The 20215-nt window shown below is 40.8% G+C and overlaps 2 protein-coding genes across 6 annotated transcripts in view; one reads left to right on the top strand and one right to left on the bottom strand.

The window, feature by feature from the left end:
- PPM1L (protein phosphatase, Mg2+/Mn2+ dependent 1L) overlaps nucleotides 1-20215 on the top strand; it is a 281955-nt gene that overhangs the window by 242482 nt on the left and 19258 nt on the right. The window lies entirely within an intron of this gene.
- LOC123000945 (pancreatic progenitor cell differentiation and proliferation factor-like) lies at nucleotides 9518-9886 on the bottom strand. Its single transcript, XM_044383534.1, has one exon. It carries the CDS (start codon nucleotides 9884-9886, stop codon nucleotides 9518-9520), a length of 369 nt encoding a protein of 122 aa, XP_044239469.1.

Genomic DNA, 20215 nt, shown 5'->3' with positions numbered 1-20215 from the left:
AACCTTTTAGAAGCGCCTGGGTTGCTCAGTCGGTTAAGTGTCTGCCTTCAGCTCAGGTCATGATCCCAGGGTCCTGGGATTGAGTCCCGCATTGGGCTCCCTGATCCACGGAGAGCCTGCTTCTCCCTCTCCCACTCCCCTTGCTTGTGTGTTCTCTCTCTCTCTGTCAAATAAATAAAATCTTAAAAAAAAAAAAAAGGAACCTTTTAAAAAATATATAAAAACAGCTATGGAAGACAGCTTAGTCTTGGCCTTTGGCTCAAGAGTTGGTTTTCATTGCTGTCCTTTTACCAATGATCAGAAATAAATTGCTTGATGTCTCTGTGGGGTGAACATTCAGAAGATGAAGAGGCCCCCAAAGGCATTCTGTTATTTGGGAATTAGCTTTCCTGACCGCACTACATAAGATTTCATATGAAGGGTCCTCTTACGTGGAGATTTTCACTTCATTTCACATGATCATTTTGCCATCCGAGCTTAATTACAGACACTGTTACTAATGTTGCCATCCTCTGCATTCTTCTTCTCCATTTGACTTAAATTGGATAAATGGGGTCATGTTCTATACACGCAGGAACTAGAATGGAGGGAAGAGAGAGACGGGCAGCCTCTGCATAAGACATACAGTCCAGATGTAGGGGAACCATCCAGTCAATGTAAACAGCCTCAGAAAGATCCAGTAATGAAAGATAACTCATCACAGATTCACAGCTGGGTGCTTAGATTCCAGTGCAATTATTGCTTCTATCAGATTTAGTTTTCTAAAGGAACAAATATGGTGTTTGACTTTTGCTTCTTAGCAGGGATTATTCAGGGTCTCAGGAGATGCCAGAGTAATTTGAAGAATACCTGCTTGTTTTTTAATGTGTCTATAAAAGAGCTTTGAAAAATAAAATAATTCACAGACCATAAAATGCATGCCTTTGAAGAATGCCGTTCAGTGGTTTGTAGTGTATATACAGAGTTGTGCAGCCATCACGACTACTGCCATTTAGAATATTTTCATCAGCCACAAAAGAAACCTCATACCCTTTAAGAGTCATTCCCTGGTCCTCTGCCTCCATACCCTCCAGCCCTAAGCAACCACTAAACTACTTTCTATCTGTCTAGATTTGCTTATTCTGGAATCATACATAAATGGAATCATACAGTATGTGATCCTTTGTGGGTGGTTTCTTTCATTTAGCATGTTTTCACATTTTATCCATGTCATGGCATCTGTCACTACTCCATTCCTCCTTATAGCTGAATAGTATTCCACTATATGGATATGTCACATTTGGTTTATCCATACATCAACTGATGGACATTTAGGTTCTCTCCACTTTTTGGCTATTGTGACAAAATATACAGCATGTACAGGCTTTTGTGTGGACATGTTTTTCATTTCTCTTGGGTAAATATATAGGGGTGCAATTGCTGGGTCTTATGATAACTCTATGTATAAGTTTTTCAGGAACTGCTAAACTGTTTTCCAAACTGAATGCATCATTTCACATTCCTACCAGCAATGTATTAGGGTTCCAGTTTCTCCACATCCTTGCCAAAAGGTGTTATTGTATATTTAATTTTAGCCATCAAACAGGTGTGAAGTGATATCTCACTGTGGATTTGCGTTTCCCTAATGATTAATGATGTTGAGCATCATTCTATATGTTTATTGACCATCTATACATCCTTGGAGAAATGTCTGTACCCTTTGCCTGTTTATAAGTTGACTTGTCTTTTATTATTGAATTGTAACTGTTCTTTATGTATTCAAGGTATAAAATCCCTTATCAGATATATGATTTGCAAATATTTTCTCCCATTCTGTGGGCTGTCTTTTCCTTTTTTTATGATGTTCTTTGAAGCACAACAGTTTTTAATTTTGATGAAGTCCAATTTATTTATCGCTTTTGCTTTCAGTGTTATATCTAAGAACCATTGCAAAATACAAGGTCACAAAGCTTTAGCCCTATGTTTTCTTCTAAGAGTTTCATAGTTTTAGTTCTTATATTTAGGTCTATGATCCATTTTAAATTCATTTTTGTATATAGTGTGAGGTAAGGATCAACGTGGAATCATCCCTTTATTGCATGTGGTTATCTGCTTGTCCCACCACCATTTGTTGAATAGATTATTCTTTCCCCATCAGATTATCTTGGCACCCTTGTCAAAAATTAATTGACCATAAATTTAAGGGTTTATTTTTTATTCTCATTTCTATTCCTTGGACAGCCCCATCATTATGGCAATATCACATTGTTTTCATTACAAAGCTTTGTAAATAAGTTTTGAAATTGGGAAGTCTGAGTTTTCCAACTTGTTCATTTTTTAAGATGACATTGTCTATTCTGAATACTTTGCATTCCCATATGAAATTTAGGAGCAGCTTGTCAATTTCTTTCCCCCAAAAGCAGTTGTGATTTTGATAGGGATTGAGTTGAATCTACAGATCAATTTTGGGAATATTGCAGTCTTAACGATATTAAGTTTTCTAATCCATGAACTTGGAATTCTTTGCACTTAATTAGATCTTTTAAAATTTCTTTTAACAGTGTTTTGTAGTTTTCAGTGTACAAGTCTCGCTTTTCTTTTGTTAAATATATTCTTCCATATTTTATTTAAAAAAAATTTTTTTTTTAAGTAAGCTCTATGCTGAATGTGGGGCTTGAACTCACAGTTCCAAGATCAAGAGTTACATGACCGAGACAGCCAGGTGTTCCTGTATTTTACTATTTCAATGCTATTATATGTAAATTATATTCTTAATTTCATTTTCAGGTTGTTCATTGCTAGTGTTTAGGAAAAGTGTGTTTACTATTGGATCTTGCAATCCGTGCGGCTCATTTATTCCACTAGTTATTGTGTTGGGTGTACGCGGATTCTTGTGGATTTTCTGTATGCAAGATCATATTATCTATGTTGTCTGTCCTCTCTGGATGCCTTTTATTTCATTTTCTTGCCTAATTGCCCAGCTAGAAGCTCCAGTACAACGTTGAATAGAGGTTGCAAGAGTAGACATCTTTGTCTGGTTCCCTAATTAGAGAGGAAGCATTCAGTCTCTCAACATTAAATATGATGTTAGCTCTATTTTTGGTAGATGTTCCTTACCTGGTTAAGCAAATTCTCTTGTACTTCTAGTTTGTGAGGTGTTTTTGTATGGATTTTGTCTAGTGCTTTTTTGTTAGTCTGTTGAGATGAGCATGTGGTTTTTGTCTTTTATTCTCTTAAGGTGGTGTGTTACATCGATTTCGATATGATGAATCAATCTTACATTCCTGGGATGAATTACTCTTGAGCAGGGTATATAATTCTTTTTATAGGTTGTTGAATTTAGTTTGCTAGTATTTTTTGAGGGTTTTTGTACTATTTTCATAGGAGAGAGAAGAGATCCTGGTCTGTAGTTTTCTTGTGATGTCTTTGTCTGGTTTTGTTATCAGGGTAACGCTAACCTCATAGAATGAATTGGAAGTGTTCCCTCCTCTTCTATTTTTTGGAAGAGTTTATGAAGGATTAATATCAATTCTTTTCATGTTTAGTGGAATTTACCAGTGAATCCATCTGCACTCGGTCTTTTCTTTGTGAGAATTTTTTGATTACTAATTCAATCTCTTTACTTGCTATAGGTCTATTCAAATTTTCTATTTCTTCTCCAGTTAGTTTACATAGTTTGGGTTTTTATAGAAATGAATTAATTTCATCCAGGATATCTAACTTGTTGATATACAGTTGTTCAAAGTATTCCCTTAGAATTATTTTTATTTCTGTAAGGTTGTTATTGATCCCCTCTTTCCTTTTTTGATCACAGTAATTTGAGTCTTTTTTTTTCCCTTCATCTATCTGGCTAAAGTCTTGTTAATTTTGGTGATATTTTCAAAGAACCAACATTAGTTTTTGTTGACTTTTGCTCTAACTTTTATTACTTCCTTACTTTTGGGTTTAGTTTGCACCTCTTTTTCCAGTTTCTCAGGGTGGAAACAGGTGTTTCATTTTAACCCATCTCAAAGTATTTTCTAATTTCTCTTGTGATTTCTTCTTTGATTCATGGGTTATTTAGGATTTTGTTCATTACTTCTTACATATTGTTGAATTTCCCAAGTTTATTCCTGCTATAGATTTCTAATTTCATTCCTTTGTGGTCAAAAAACATACTTTGTATGATCCCACCGTTTTAAATTTATTGAAGTTGATTTTATGATCTAACATATGGTCTGTCTTGGAGAATGTTCTATAGACAGTTGATAACTGTGCGTTCTGCTGGTGTTGGGTGGCCTGTTCTATAGATGTCTGTTAGATCTTGTGATTTATAGTGTTGTTCAAGTCTTCTGTTTCCTTGTTGAGCTTCTGCCTCACTGTTCTATTCATCACTGAAAGTGAGGTTTTGAAGTCTCCATCTGTTACCATTATCTGTTTCTCCCTTCAGTTGTCAGCTTTGGCTTCATGAATCGAAGAGCTCTGTTGTTACCTGCATGCATGTTTGTAATTGTTGTATCCCCCTGATGGATTCATCCTTTTATCATACTAAATATCCCTTTATGTCCCTAGTACTAATTTTTGTGTGACGTCTATTATGTCTAATACTAGTATAGCCACTTCAGTTCTCTTTTGATTGTCTTTTTATGGTATACTCTTTTCCCCTTTTTACTGTCAACCTATTTGTGTCTTTAAAGTATTTCCTAGACAGGATGTAGTAGGATCATTTTACAAATCCATTCTACCAATCCATGCCTTTTGATTAGAGTCTTTATGTTTAATGTAATTACTGATAAGATAGGATTTATGTTTGCTGTTTGCCTTCTTTATGTCATGTCTTTTTGTCCCTCTGTTTTTTCATTATTGCTTTCTTTTTCATTAACTAGATGTTTTCTCTTTTGATTCCATTCTTGTTTTTTTTACTATTTTTTTTAGTTATTTTCTTAGTGATGGCTTTGGACATTACAATGGCTTGCCCATTGAGGAAACTCTGAATCAGTTCAAATAATAATAAGCCTTACAGATGGAACCTTTCCAAGGAGCTGCCACATAAGCCAAATAGTGACAGTTGTGTGAAGGTGACGCTTTTTTAGGAACTCCAAACTTGCTCTTCCCCTTCTGTTGGCTATTAGGCTAATTTTTACAGCTGCTATGTTCATAAGACTTCTGATTTTCAAGGTTACCACAGTGCTGGGAAGAGAGGAATGGATATAGGGCAAGTTAAAATACAAAGCTCACTCTTTCTACCAAGATTCAGCCATTTTTTTCTTGAATAAACACTCCTTAGGTTAATTTCCAAAATTCTGAAAAAGTTGATTTTGACAACTTTTACCAGTGTTCTCATTGCTTTGTGGGGGAGCAGATTTTTGGAGGTCCTTACTCTGCAATTCCAGGAATCCCTTATATATAGATTTGTTAAAATTAAATAATTAAATAATTTAAACAAAAGATCTTTAAGATTAATGTCTTTTCTAATTCATTAGGAAATTGGTTGTTGCAGGTATTTTTCTATAACAGAATATTTAAAAGATCTGAAACAAACTAACATGTTGAAAGTTATTAAAGTTGGGTAACAGGTGTATGGATACTTGTTACATTTTATCATTGAGGGAAATATTCAATAATTAACATAAGTAAAATATTTTTTAAAAATATATAATCAAGGGGTGCCTGGGTGGCACAGTCAGTTAAATGTCCAACTCTTGTTTCAGCTCAGTTCGTGATCTCATGGTCATGAGATTAAACCTGGCATCGGGCTCCGTGCTGAGCACGGAGTCTGCTCGAGATTCTCTCCGTCTCCCTCTGCCCCTCCCACTCCTGCTCTCTCTCTCTCCCTTTATAAAATAAATCTTTAAAATATATATATGTGTGTGTGTATGTATGTGTATATATATGTATATATATTCATATTCATATTCATATTCATATTCATATTCAAGACTGGTTCTGCACACAGTCCTGAGGGAGCCCAAGGAAGGAACCTACCGAGAAGGTAGTAGGAGAGGGCCTGAAAGTGCCATTGGATGTGGTTTACATTCACTCATTAACAGATGGTCATTAACTGCCTGCCAGGTACATTGGCAAGAGTCTGCCCTGCCCTGAGGAGGGGTGTTCACTGTTTGTTGAAAGGTTAGACAAGTAAGCAGATGTGCCCAGTAGAGCTTCAAGAGACAGCTAAGTGCTAGGTGCGATGCAAACCTCCCCAAAAGGAGGGCCCTTAATGCACAGTTGGTAGGGAAGAGAAGAGCGCTTCTCAAAAGAGATAACAGCTAAACTCTAACAGATAAATAGGAGTTGGTAGGGGGGTATTTCATGCAGGGAAAAGTGGACTTGACAAGCAAGTTTGTAATGATTGGAGCTCAGGAAACAAGACGAAAAAGGAGGCTTGAGGGTCACATAGGCCATGCTAAGGGCTGGGTTTAATCCTGTAGGCTGTGTTGCTCTTTGAAGGATTTTAAGATGGGGAAATAACAGAGTGTAAGGGCAGCGAGTACAATGGTTATGATCCTGGGCCCTGGAACCAAAGACTGGAATCTGGTCTCAAATTCTGGTTCTGAAATTTTCTACCTTTGCAACCTTGGACAAGTTACTTAAACTCTCTGTGCTTTCAGTTTCCTCCTCTATAACACGGAGATAATATTATCTACCTCACAAGCTGTTCTCAGCTCTAGTAAGTTCATTCATGTTAAGCACTTAGAATGGTCTGACTGCTTAGCAGTTATTAAGAAGTTCAAGCCAGGGCACCTGAGTGGCTCAGTTGTTAAGCGTCTGCCTTTGGCTCAGGGCGTGATCCCGGGGTTCTGGGATCGAGCCCCACGTCGGCCTCTTCCTCTGGGAGCCTGCTTCTTCCTCTCCCACTCCCCCTGCTTGTGTTCCCTCTCTCGCTAGCTGTTTCTCTCTCTCTAATAAATAAATAAATAAAATCTTAAAAAAAAAAAAGAAATTCAAGCCATTTTCCTGTAAAGATTAGATAATGTTTTAGAAGGATGGCTTTGACAGTGCTGTGGAAAAGGTGTAGGGTGGGGTTGGGGAGACTGCCGGCCAAGAGATCTGTGGGCTGTCGGAGCAGTCGAGGTGGAGGCTTAGGACTGGCAGAGTCAGCATCCCTGGGAGCTTGTTAGAAATGCACATTTTCTGGGATGGGGCCCAGCAATCTAGGGTTCAACAAATCCTGCAGGTGAATCTTATATGTTCTCAAGTTTGCAAAGCACTGGTCTGGATAAAATATAACCCTACAGAGGGCTCCTTGTGGCCTGGTACAAAACATTACCAAATAGATGTTATCTCCATTTTACAGATGAAGGAACTAAGGCTCAGAAAGGCTAGGGTCCTTGCTCGTGACCACGCCGCTATTACATGGTAAAAGGGAATCTGACCCAAAGCTAATGATTTTAACCACTATGCTCTTCTCGTAACTGGAAAGTGACTGAGAGAAAAGGGAATTTCAGAGACAGTAAAGTGATAGAATTAAGAAGACACTGGGTAATTAGCTACGGGCACAGAGGGAGGTGTCAGTATTGACTCCCACATCTCTGGATTTGGATTAACATTGATGCCATTCTCTGATTTAGGCTACATGAATGAATGAAGCAAGATAAAGCAAATAAATGTTTGTATATACAGAGAGAGAAAAAGAGAGAGAGAGAGAGAGAGGGGGGGAGGGAGGGAGAGTTTGAGGTCCCTATAGGAAACCAGAACGCAGAGTCCTGGTAGGTTGGACACTCAGGCTGGCAATACAGATCTGGCAGACAGTAGTATACAGATAGGTGTGGCAGAAGATGTGGATGGCGGGTGGTGGGGGGTCCTAGCAAGTACAGCAGAAGATAAGGGCACCAAGGACAGAATTCTGGAGAACAAGTGGAGGAAGAAATTTCTGCAAAGTAGACTGTAAAAAGGCATTGAGCAGAGGTAACGGAGAAAGGGGAAAGAGGAGGGGCTCAGAAATCCAGGAGAAAATCAGCTCCAAGGCAGTTCAAACAGGGGCTGGGTTAAGCATCAGCGGTTGCCATTTGCAGCTACACTGCAAAGCAGAATCTAATACCCATCCCTTTTCCTACCATCCCTCCCACATCAGTAAACAGGGATACATGACATCAAAGACAAAAAGGCCCTCCCAGATGGCAGAATGTTAGGAGAGGGTACCCTAGCCCTGAGGCAGTCATTAATAAAAACTTCTCAGGATGCTGACAGAATGCCAGTGTGCATGCCCTATAGAATTGTAATTGGTGAGATTATACTCTTTCACATGCAGCTCCATGTAAGAGCAGTAATCTTGATGAACTCTGGTCAGTGTGGATTCAGGGAGGTCATATGTACGAACAGAAGTCTAATTCATCACATCGAATGGCTTCGTGGTTTTGTATTACACTCACAGTGCCATTAAACCCTTACAGTGGTCATAATGTTCACTGGCTTTTTCATCTCAACTCTAGGGTCAGAGCTAGCACATAGCCACAGAAAACCCTGACTGTAGAGTCTGACGGCAGCTCGTATGTGAAAGGGCAGATGCGGATTTAAAGTCTCACACACAAGGAAATAGCACTTATGGAGTGCTCATTATGCCCAATCTTTTATATAGATTATCTCATTTTATCCTCTCGAGCACCTTCGGAGGTAGCCGTGGGAAAAAGCCAGACTCAGCGAGCAAATGAGGAAGTTGAGTCATATAACTAGGAAGTATGGAGCTAAGACTTGAAACCCCTGTCCATCTCACTCCAAAGCTCGTATTATTTCCATTAATGATGTCAGAATGGAAGCATATTAAATTGGGCTGCATGCCTGATAAGGATGTCATAAAGTTTAGATAAGTAAGCTGTGAGAAAACACTTTTAAACTTTGGGAAGAAAGCTATATGTGGGCAGGATATTTGTGACTATTACCACTAGAAGTAGTAACTGAAAATATAAAAGATGCCTCTACATAATCTCTAAAAGTACATTCTTATTAGCCCCCAAAAAGAAGATTTTAATATCTTACCATTTTCTCTTAACTTTGCTGTTTATCTCTCCCTGAAGGAGCTCGTTCTTATACACACCACTTTGTGAGAACCACCTTCCCCTCCTCCATCACCCTTAACAGACTCACCCCATGGAAATGCTTCTCTCCTTGCTTTTCTACTAGGATACGGAACAGTACTGGCAAGAGGAATCAAAAGAGAGTGAGCCTTTAATCTCTGTGCCTCCGTGGCTGTTTTATAAAAGGTGTAACTTGATTATATTCCTGATATCAGGACCCTTCCCGCCCCCACCCCTCCCCATGGCCTCCCCAAGATCCTGAAAACCATAGAGAAAAGGCTGGGCCCAAGCTAGCCCATGGAAGCTTGGGAAATTTTCTTTTTTTCTTTCTTTTCTTTTGCTCAGGGCTACCTGGCTGCTTGGAGTTTATTTTCCACTTGGGACAAGGCACACGGTTACAAGGTGTCAGGAAGACTTGCCTGTGGCTTGGTTAGTAAAGAGCAGGGTTTTCTCAACTTCCTTTTTGGTGTTTGCTGTTTCGATACACAAGTACCTTCTGCTGGCTGCAGCCTGCCTCGTTTATGGGGAAGGGAGGGGCTGGGCTCTCATGAGCCAGCGCCTCCCGAAGCCTGCTGGTGGCCACTCAGGGTGGGGCCCTGTGTTGGCTTTGCCAGGCTGGCCACCAGGCTGCTTCCTATGGCTTCCAGAGCCGAGTCACAGGTGATTGGCCTGGGGGGAGTCCGAGCGTTGTGGGGACTCCAACCCTGTAGCCATGAACAGGAGAGTGAACTTCCCGAAAAAAAGCTCGCCCACCAGTGACCGGGGTCAGCCTTGGAGAGACCGGGGTGGCGAGGGACGGCATCCCCAGGATATTCTGCACTTCCACAGGAGCTGTTACTCGAAGTGGAACCCCGACGGCGCCGATAATAGTCGTGGGTGGCCGTGAGTGAGCCGCTGCAGGGAATGGCTGCCATGCTGTCCCTCGTGGGCTGGTGGAAATCTCCGCGTAGGATCACGGGTGGCGGGGACAGGGATGCTAGGCCATGGAGCCCATTTGCAGAGGAGACTGCCAAGGCCACTCCATAACCAAGCGTGCGTGGGGAAACTTTCTTGACCTCATGCTTGCCAGTACTGTGGGAGCACAACATGAGCTCAGACAAAAATCCTACAGACTCTCGTTTTCCAGTAACCTCGCCATCATTTCCCAGTCACCAATCTCCTGTCATCGTTACAGTCACAACTGTTCATCAAGAGAGGCAGAAGTGGGAATTTGGGTCTTTAGAGGACCACTTCTAGACTTACATGGGTCCAGGCTTCCAATATTTTTGCTTCTAAAAGTGTTTTTGAAAGTTTTCTCTATGTACAGTAACCATAATTCAAAATCCTAAGTTACATGAAATGAGGGGAGGTCCCTAATGTACCTATTATATTCTAATCACAACACAGATTACAGAAACAACCTCTCTTGAGCCAAAAAGGAAGGTTTTCAGAGGTCCTTCCTTTGGTATAATCCACTAGACCTTAGAAGAGGAATGGAGTGTCAGACAAGACTTCTAAGTAGAAGAACAGGGACACCTGGGTGGCTCAGTCGGTTAAGCATCTGCCTTCGGCTCAGGTCGTGATCCCAGAGTTCTGGGATCGAATCCCACATCTGGTTCCTTACACAGTGGGGATCCTTCTTTGCCCTCTGGCCCTCCCCTGGCTTGTGCTCGCTCGCTCTGTCTCTCTCTGACAAATAAATAAAATCTCAAAAAAAAAAAAAAAAAGACTTGTAAGTCAAAGAACAGAAAGAGAAAGATCTTTGGCAAGTAGACTTCACCCTGAAGACTTCTCCCCGTCCTTCCTCCTAAAATAGGGCCCCGAAATGATTCACCCTCATTCTGTTTCATTGCCTTTGTAAGCTGCTGCCAAGGCAGATGACTGCTCAGGTCCCTTCCAGTAGAAATCTAGACAGGTCAGAAGCTTGTATTTAGGAGAAGTACTAAGGAAAATTCAGATGTCCTTTATCTGTCCAAGTAGGCAGGAGGTCAGGTGCAGTTAAGGCAGAAAGTTCAGGAAGATGCCACAGATACAAGCTGGCAGTTGGAATTACGATGGCCTCGTAGTGACCTGGAGGGAAAACCACAGAGAACAAACAGTCATTGCGCAACAGCTATGTACCAGATAATTTCTTGGGTCTTGCTATATATTGCAGAAACCAAGAGAGCTTTGGTCATTTGCCTGAAGGTATCTAGCTAGACCATGAAGCTAGGCTGTATGATCGAAAGCTCCCGTTCTTGCCGTCACACTCTGGCAGAACGACTCTTCCCTGCCTTGGGGATGGCAGCCATGTGTTCTGCATCCCGAAGCAGAACCGGCAACAGTCTGTGGTGACGGTGCCCCTGATTTCGCTCACCTGCTGATGGTGCTGTTGAATCCCAAACAGCTTTTCTGTAGAGGTCATGGGAGTGTGAAATAGGGCAACAAGCGTGCAGCAATAGCATCTTCCTCTGCCGGGGGGGAAATGCAGAAGAGAAACCACTGTCTAACAGAGCTGCCCTTTCTACCTTTTTGTCTTCTTCCTACCTCCCCCAGCTCACTTTATTTCAGGGCTTGAACACAAGAGGCTAAGTTTAAAACGACTTCCTTTTAATAGTATCAATAGATTTAATCAAATGGTTAAAGTGGAGCCAGTTCCTTTTCCTGTAAGTGCCAGTAATGAAATTACCTCCAGTGTATCCTGTTAGGATTGGGTATTCATTCCACTTTTCAAAGAGAGATCCTACTCTCACCTTGGTTCATTGTTCTGTCACCCGGTAGGTCACCCCTGAGTAATTTGTGAACACCAGAGTGACTTAAAAATTGATTACAAGGGCTAGGCTTACACATAGATGGAGTTAGCATCACCTACTTTGAAAAGCACAAGGGGGTGCCTGGGTGGCTCAGTTGGTAAGTGTCTGCCTTTGGCTTAAGTCATGATGCCAGGGTGCTGGGATCGAGCCCGCAGCGGTGGCAGCCCCCCCCCCCCAGCTCCCTGCTCAGCGGGGAGTCTGTTTCTCTGCCCCTCCCCTAACTGGTGCTTTCTCTGTCTCTCTCTCTCTCTCAAATAAATAAATAAAATCTTAAAAAAAAAAAAGCACAAGGAAGACTTCCTTACTCAAATAGACATAGATATAGATCTCCTACTAGCATATAACATTCCCTGAAATCCTGTCATTGCAGAGTCCTGACCTTGTGTTACTAGATCAAGTTGTCTTCAGAAGTGCTGAGAGCTTTGTCTCATTGTTTGAAGGGAAGATACTTACAGCTTCTTTTTGTTTTTCATATTAGAAATACTTGCTAAGAAATGAATAAAAAGATTAAGAGATGCAGGATTAAAATGACATGAATGGGAGAAGTACAGGACTAAAAACTTACCCGCGTCAGAATGATTGGCTGATTTCCCAACTAAATAAAATTGTGAAATGTATGAGTATAAATGGTGATTCCTGCTATGAACATTAAAGTGACCCTACAGATTGTTTCAGTCTTCTCCAGTTCCAGGACATTCCTAATAGATGGTTTTGCTGTCTTTAGGACATTATTCAGGTTTGAACACATTAGGTGTTTTTTGCAGTGCTTTTCAGTTTATGGCTTAACATATTCAGAAAGGGTCACGGTAGCCCAGCCAGCTGATTTCAACATTTCTTGGTTGTCTCCAGTTAATAGGCTGCACATGTGATGCCCTCTTTTATTTTTATCACCAGAAACCACAGAAATAAAGGGGGAAACATTATACCAGGAAGTCTGAATTAAGCTATGACTCAGATTTCCTAAGAAAGAGAAGATCAGAATCTACTTTGACCTATTCAGTCTTAAATTCAGAACCACTTTTGGGGCAACATTAACTAATATCCAAATTGGTGACCTTTCTACCTTTTTGTCTCCCTCCCACAAAAGTATAGCACATCTTCCCTAATTATCCTCTTCATACAATATACCTACTGACTTGACGTATCTTCATTGATAAGTTCTTCACTCCTGGGGAATGGCTAATTATAAGTGTATATATGGAAGGCAGTGGTTCCAGGGTGTGTGGGTTTAAGTCCCATCTTCTCCCTTAACATCTATGTGATCTTGGGCAAGTTACTCTTTATGTCTTAGTTCCTCTATCCATAAAACGGGAATACTAAGAGCTTTATTAATAAAATTACTGTGAGAATTATGTGAATTAATATGTGTACAGCACTTAGAGCAATGCTTGGTACAGAGTAGGTACTCAATAAATGTGAGCTGTTGTTATTCTCTTTTAGTAAATAGTGAATTTTACATATATAGTTGTAGAATTTGGTGAAGCCAAGCCAGGTGCTGTGCAAGACATTACAGAGCTGTGAGGGAGTTTTTGTTGCACAGTGTGCATTCTTTCATGTTTATACGGTTTTGTTTTTTTTTTCCTTTTTATTCATGTTACCATCAGTCTCTTTGCTCATCACCATCAACCTGTGGTCACCAGTCAGGGCATTCTATTTCTATTTAATGCTGGAAATTCAAGGGTGCTTTCAGAGCAGAGATCCATGATTTTAAGATTCCCATTAAAGCTAAAAAGGTATGTGACAAGTCCATTTTTCCTGCCAAGAATCTAAGAATGAAAAGGTGAAATCCCATGTGATTATATTTCTTTTTTTTTAAGATTTTATTTATTTATTTGAGAGAGAGCGACTGCATGCGCGCAAGCAGGGGGGGAGCAGAAGAAGAAGGAGAGACAGACTCCCCACTGAGCAAGGAGCCTGATATGGGGCTTGATCCCAAGACCCCGAGATCATGACCTGAGCAGAAGGCAGATGCTTAACTGACTGAGCCACCCAAGTGCCCCATGTGACTATATTTCTTGATTCGATGAGGATTAGTTCTCTAGAAAGTCCCTCATTTTTTCATCCTAAAGGAAGTCAGTATTCAAAGTAAAAATCCTTTTTTAAAAATCCTTCATATTTTGATCTATGCTTTGCTAGTTTCGATTTTTATTTTCTGATAATGGTAACCATTAGCAAACATTTACTGTGATGGTTTTAAAGATATTCCGACATATTCCTTGATGCTTGTTCTCTCAAGAGGTGGAGCTTAACTTGTCTCTTCTTGAGTGTGGGCTGGACATAGTAAGTCCCTTCTGTGACCGAAGATAGAATGACCAGACATCATGTCTGATATTAGGTTCTAAAAAGACTGTGTCTTCTGTGTTGGGTATCTCTCGTGTTCTCCCTTTGTTTCTTGAATCACTTGCTCCGAGAGAAGTCCGCTGTCATCATGAGGCAGCTTGGGGAGTGGGGAGTCAGCTGCCATGTCATGAGGACACTTGGGCTGCCACTGGAGAGACTCACAAAGTGAGGAACCGAGGCCTGCCAAAAGCCAGGTGAATGAGCTTGGAAGAGTACCTGCCCCTCGTTGAGCCCCAGGTAACTGACAGCTTGACCGCAAATTCATGAGAAACGCTGAGTCCCAACCACCGAGCTGAACCATTCTAGGATTCCTTCAGAAGCTGTGTGAAATAATAAATGTTTTAGCTGCAATCATGATGAATGAATCAATCTTGTATCCATTTCTTCAGCAATAGACTAAGTCACATTGCTTCACATAATTTGTAGCAGAAGGCTAGTTATAGGTTGTATATAACAATACGTGTGGGCAGGAGTTTTATTTTTCTGTTCAAAAACAAAATTGACTCCATCCTGACACCTTTTCATTCTTTATCATAAGTACATCTTCTTGGTGTGTATTATAATTCAGTCTCTCCTCTTTAGTAATTAGTCTGACAATCATGTGAAAATTTTTCCATTTTCTTCAGTGGTTCTGCCAGTCAAGGAAGAGCCAGTCCCAAAGACTCTCTGGAAAATGATCCAGGTTCTTGGTGCTCTGTCCTGTTACAAAGCAGGGTAACTGAATGGGGAAGCAGTAGAGAGGAAGCATGTATTTTTTTCATCTGAAGCTATCTTAGTATTGGAACTTCCAAGGTTCAGTTTCTCTTAGAATTGTATGAAGCTCGTACCTCACTATGTTTTAAATTATAATATGTAACTTGTACTATTTGGCAAATTTAGGTAGAAAGCATTGAATAAACTTGTTTTCCATCTTTTGATCAAATGGAGTCTGAATTAAATAAACTTGTCCAATATAGATGCTAAAATCTGGTTTCTGCAAGCCTTTGAATCTTTAAAAGTTGACTTCCAGAAATGTGTTCCTAAATCTCAGGCAACCTATACTCCCTTTGGAAACTAGGTATAAATCTACCAGGTTTGGGTCTAAGATGGATTATTCCATTTGTGTACCCTCTCGAAGGCCATAAGAATTTGCTAGAGTTCATGATCATATTTTGAAAAGTATTAGCTGGTCAATTCCTTGATGCTTAGTGAAATACATTCTTTTATCTCTGGATAACCCTTTATTCTTTATATTAAAATAATTCTTTCATGGAGTGACAGTTCAGTGTTTTGTAATCAGGAACTTTCAGTATAATACATAGTTCTAGAATTATTTCTAAATTATAGCCTTAGAGATTTAATTCTTAAGTAGTGCTAAGACACTCCTCCCCACCTTTATTAAACTCCTCAACTGAATGTCAGTCACCCATCATTAACAGAGGACTGAAATAACATGTGTTTTTAATTTAAGATCCCGAAGGCTGGGAATTTCCCTTTGTACATTCATTTAAATCTGCAAGCAAGCAAAAACTCTGTAGAAGGTTAAGCATGTAAACTGAAAGTAGAGCAAAAGAAAATCAAGTACAGTAATTTACTATCTCCAGTGCGGAAATTGGGCACTACAGCATATGGTCAAAGCTTCTACTATTAATTAGGTAATCACAGAAAATTCCATATGGATGATTTGTGAACATTCTAAAGTCAGACTGGGAATTTGCTTCATCATGTTTTCTTTCTAAACAGAATTTTCTTAAATAGCATGTGGGTCCATATTCATATTTACAACTCGGTGATGTTTAAGAGCTTTGACATTTCTTAATGTCACTAATTTCCATTTTAAGATTTGACATATATTTGGACTCATGTTAAGTCAGCTGTCTTAGTCGTTATCACATGAAAAGAATATTTGAAAAATCTTTCTTGGGTATGGAAGAAGAAAAAAGATCCCCTTTCATTCCTTTCCTTAACCCCCACCCCCACGCACGTGCACGCATACACACGTACACGTACATATACACAGACATATACACACAGTCCGAGCCTTCCTCCCCACCAACTTTGTTCCGCTAACTCCTATTCATCATCAGTCAAAACTCAGCTCAGATATCTTCTTTTCATACCCCTGCAAGCAGGTTTCAACCTGCTTCAACTTCAACCGAAATAGAATTGTTTTTCTGTTCTCTCCCCTCTGGCACCCCACTAAACTGTGACTTCTTCACCTCGAGACTTCATCTTTTGTTTTTGAGTCCCCAGTTCCTATCAGAATGCCTGGCAAGGAGTGACAGTTCATCTGAAGCTATTTATAACCAGAAAGTGCTGGTTAAAAGCTTGCTAAATGAATGAATAACTTCAGCCTCCAGGCTAGCTCGCAGATGAGTTCAGAGGCTATATATGCATCATTTATACGCTCAGCCAGAATCTTGTTGCAGCCAGAGCGGCAGAAACTCAGCAAGTCAGAGACAATGCCACCCTGGGGTTTATAGCTCCTTCAGGGGCTGTATGAGGCCAGGCCAACATGGGAAACCACATGTGGGAGTGTCCTCCTGCCCCACATCCCTGCTGCCTGGCAGTTTTGTGCTGTCTGTGGGCCAGGACCACCTCTGAGTGAGTGAGGCTCCTGCAAACATTTTGCCTATTCAGGAAGCCCAAGAAGTGAAGTAGTGAAGAGAAACATTCCCCCTGTGGGGCTCTAAACAAAATTCAATCACATGAATCATACTTCATGTTTAAAAACCTTGTTTTCTGTTCAGGTCAGAGGTTGGCTTCATTACTTTGGCTGGAAAGCAGGCTGGTGACAAGTGAAGAAACTACCTTCAAAAGAAGCCAGTTCAGGTTGGGGTGGATCCAGGGGAGCGGTGGGGACCTGCGAAGCTTCACTTCTCGCTGCCAAGCAGAGGGAGGGCTTTCCGGGGATGCTGGGGGTAGTGCTCGGATAACGGGGGTGGTGTGCCTTGGAGTACTCTGATTGTCGGTTCAAGAGATGTCGCCCGCAGTTCACATAGTAAGTTAGGGTCAAGAGGGGATTTAGACTTACTCAGAGCACAGTGTTCCCTGTTTAATTATAGAATCTCCTTCTTACCTGACCCGGCCAGCTCCTTTACCAGGTGTGTTCCTGAGGCTCATGCCTGAAGTGTCGATTTCAGCTCGTGGGCCTGTAACTGCTGAGGCTTTCTTTTCACACTTGGAAAATAGGAGCTTTTAGGTTCAACAGAGGCTCGAGCTAGCAGCCCGGAATATGCCAGAGTTGGGGAAAATGCTCAGGGTACCAGACTGAGCCACTGAAATGCAGCTTACATTCTGGTTCCCTTGCAAACCAGCCACTGATTTAGTTCCTGAACCTGTTGCCTCGTTTGATAAACGGAAATTAGCAATGTCACTGCAGATGATCGGAAGAAGTATTTGACATCACTCCACAAACCGAATACTATCCAAGCCTCCATCTGCTGCACTGGAAGCCTTACACTCTAAATGCCCCAGGGCCCCTTCCAGCATGACGTAGTCTCAGGGATCTGGGAGACGGTGTGTGTCGGACAGTGCTTCCAAACCGATCAACCCCTCTCCCTCACTTACGCCTTGGGTTTTCACTTTATTATTGTTCTGCCCACAGAAAACCACGTCCTCATTTTCCCATTCAGCCATGTATTAAAAAAAAACAATTTAAAAAAAATTTTATACAGCATTAGTACACTTGACCAAAAAGTTTTCTTTGAATATCTAAGTTATATATTGTCCCGTATTGTTCTTTAGTAGAAGCACATACAAGCTTTAGAGAATCCTTAAATAAAGCTATTTGCTGCCCAAACTGACTGCGTCCTTGCCACACGTCTGAGAGAAAATTTTAGAAGCCTGATTGAAGGTGTCAGACCTGGGTTCAAATTCCAGCTCTTCCACCCAAAAGCTTCTGTGGCCTTGGGGAGCCTCTTGTTCCAAATCTGTACAATGGAGGGATGATGATGATGATAATGGTGATATATACCTTGCAGGACTTTTGTCAAACTAAATGAGGCCCGGTATGTGTGAGCAGCAAGCAGAGTGCCTGGCCCATTGTAGCTTATAGTTAATGACTTTCATTTTCTTTTGTGACTCGAAGTTCTGGCATCCTGTAACTCCTCCTCTTTCGTCTCCTGTTCTCTCCCCTGACCTTCCTTCAGCCTCGCCTTCTGTAATGTGACACCCAGTTAGCCAGGGCCTGTAGAAGGAACCACCTGGCTGCCTTGGAAACTGGCTCTCCCTGGTAAAGGTTTCTTGTGCAACAGTTGTGTCACAGTCAGTCGGTTCCTGCTGCCGTCCACCCTCGATGGTCATCCCTTGTCCCTTTCTGGGGAGCAGCATCTAATCGTGTCATGTGGTAGTGTGCCCCAAGTGTGATATCTGCAAACCCAGAGCCTTCCGAGCACCACCCATGATGAGTCTGGGGCCTGGCGTTCTTCCTGATACTGTTTCTTCTTTCCTTGGAACTACACTGGCCAAAATGAAAGCAGAGAAGGTGAAGGCAGTAAGGCTTATTGGTATTTCAGTCGGGTAGCCTCAGTCTAACTGAAATGCCAGGCTGGTTCAGCAAGGAAAATTGAACTACTAAACAGAAAGTCCTGTCAAGTCATTGTGGACCATGGCAGAAGATTCTCAGTAGGAAGGAGAAATAAGTGCCTCACATTAAGAACACAAAAGTAAAAAGCACTGAATCTGGTAAAAGTGAAATAATTCCTATAAATGAATTACATTAAATGTGGAAAATTCAGAAAGTTTTTCAAAAAAATTTTTTAAACCAGCCTTAATAAGCGATATTTTCTTTTGTTTCCATTTAATCTTCTGTGTATATTTATATACATATTTATTGAAGTAAATGAAAATTAGAATAATATTTTGTATGGTTTCTTTCAAGTAAAAATACTGATTGTAATATATTTTTAAAGAAATTTTATGTACAGTTTTATTTCATTTTTCACTTATGAGCACTTTCTCATGACAATATATATTCTTAAGGAACAGTAGATTTAATGTTTATACTGTGCTTTATTATTTGGATATTTCATAATGAATATATCTCTACTCATTTTCATTATTTCTGTTATCTTGCTGTTCTAAATAATTCTGTGAGATCAGTCCTCGTACATGAGGCTCTGTTCACATCTCTGATTATTTTTTTAGGATGAAATTCAAGAATTGGCATTATTGAGTCAAAGAGTATAAACAAGTGTTTATTCTGTTCCTTGTTTCAAAAGTGAAATAGGAGGAAACCCCCTTTAGAAAACTGTTCCTTTTGTGCATTTTTATTCTACAGATTCTTTTTTTTTTTACCTCTTTCTTTATGCCAAATTTTTTTATACCTCTTTCTTTTGGCTATAGAAATTCATTAGCCTGCTGCACCTTCAAGAGAGGGCTATGGTTGGGGTGCCTGGGTGGCTCAGTCTGTTAAGCGTCTGCCTTCGGCTCAGGTCATGATCCCAGGGTCCTGGGTCAAGCCCCGTGTCGAGCTCCCTGCCCAGCTGGGAGTCTTTTCCTCCCTCTTCCTCTGCCCACCCTCATTCATGCTCTCTCGCACGCACACTCTCTCTCTCTTTCAAATAAATAAATAAAATCTTTAAAAGAAAAAAAAAGAGAGAGGGCTACAGTCTCATTTCCTCCCATCGTCCTCCCTGGATTTCTCCCCACCACCTACCATCTCCCCAGACCGAGCCAAGCTCCCTCCCTGCCATCATTCCCATCCACACACCCAGACTCTCATAGCACTGTCAAAGCATTTGCAGGCAGGATTCTAAGGTCTGTTTCCATCTGGTCATCAGGCAGTAAATGCCTTGGGATTAAGGACTGTATCTTATTTATCTTTATTGTTCCAGCATCAAGCCTAGTAATTTGCATGCAGTAGGCACTGAATGAGGGAACAAAGAACATAAAACTAGTTAGCATGAGCACACAGACACAATCTTATTATTAGGTGCAGGAGATAGAGGTATGAGAAAGAGGAGAAAGAAGGTCATTTTCACAAAGTAACATGGTTGTATTTTCCCAGGTTTTTAAAAAAGATTTGTTTATTTGAGAGAGAGAGAGAGCCGGGAGGAGGGACAGAAGGAGAGGGAATGAGAATCCCAAGCAGATTCTACACTGAGCTTGAAGCCCAACATTGGGCTTGATCTCACAACCCAGAAACCATGA

Source organism: Ursus arctos, unplaced genomic scaffold, assembly GCF_023065955.2.
Source record: "Ursus arctos isolate Adak ecotype North America unplaced genomic scaffold, UrsArc2.0 scaffold_20, whole genome shotgun sequence".
In the NCBI taxonomy this organism is placed as follows: Eukaryota; Metazoa; Chordata; class Mammalia; order Carnivora; family Ursidae; genus Ursus; species Ursus arctos.
This window is presented reverse-complemented; position numbering and strand designations above follow the sequence as displayed.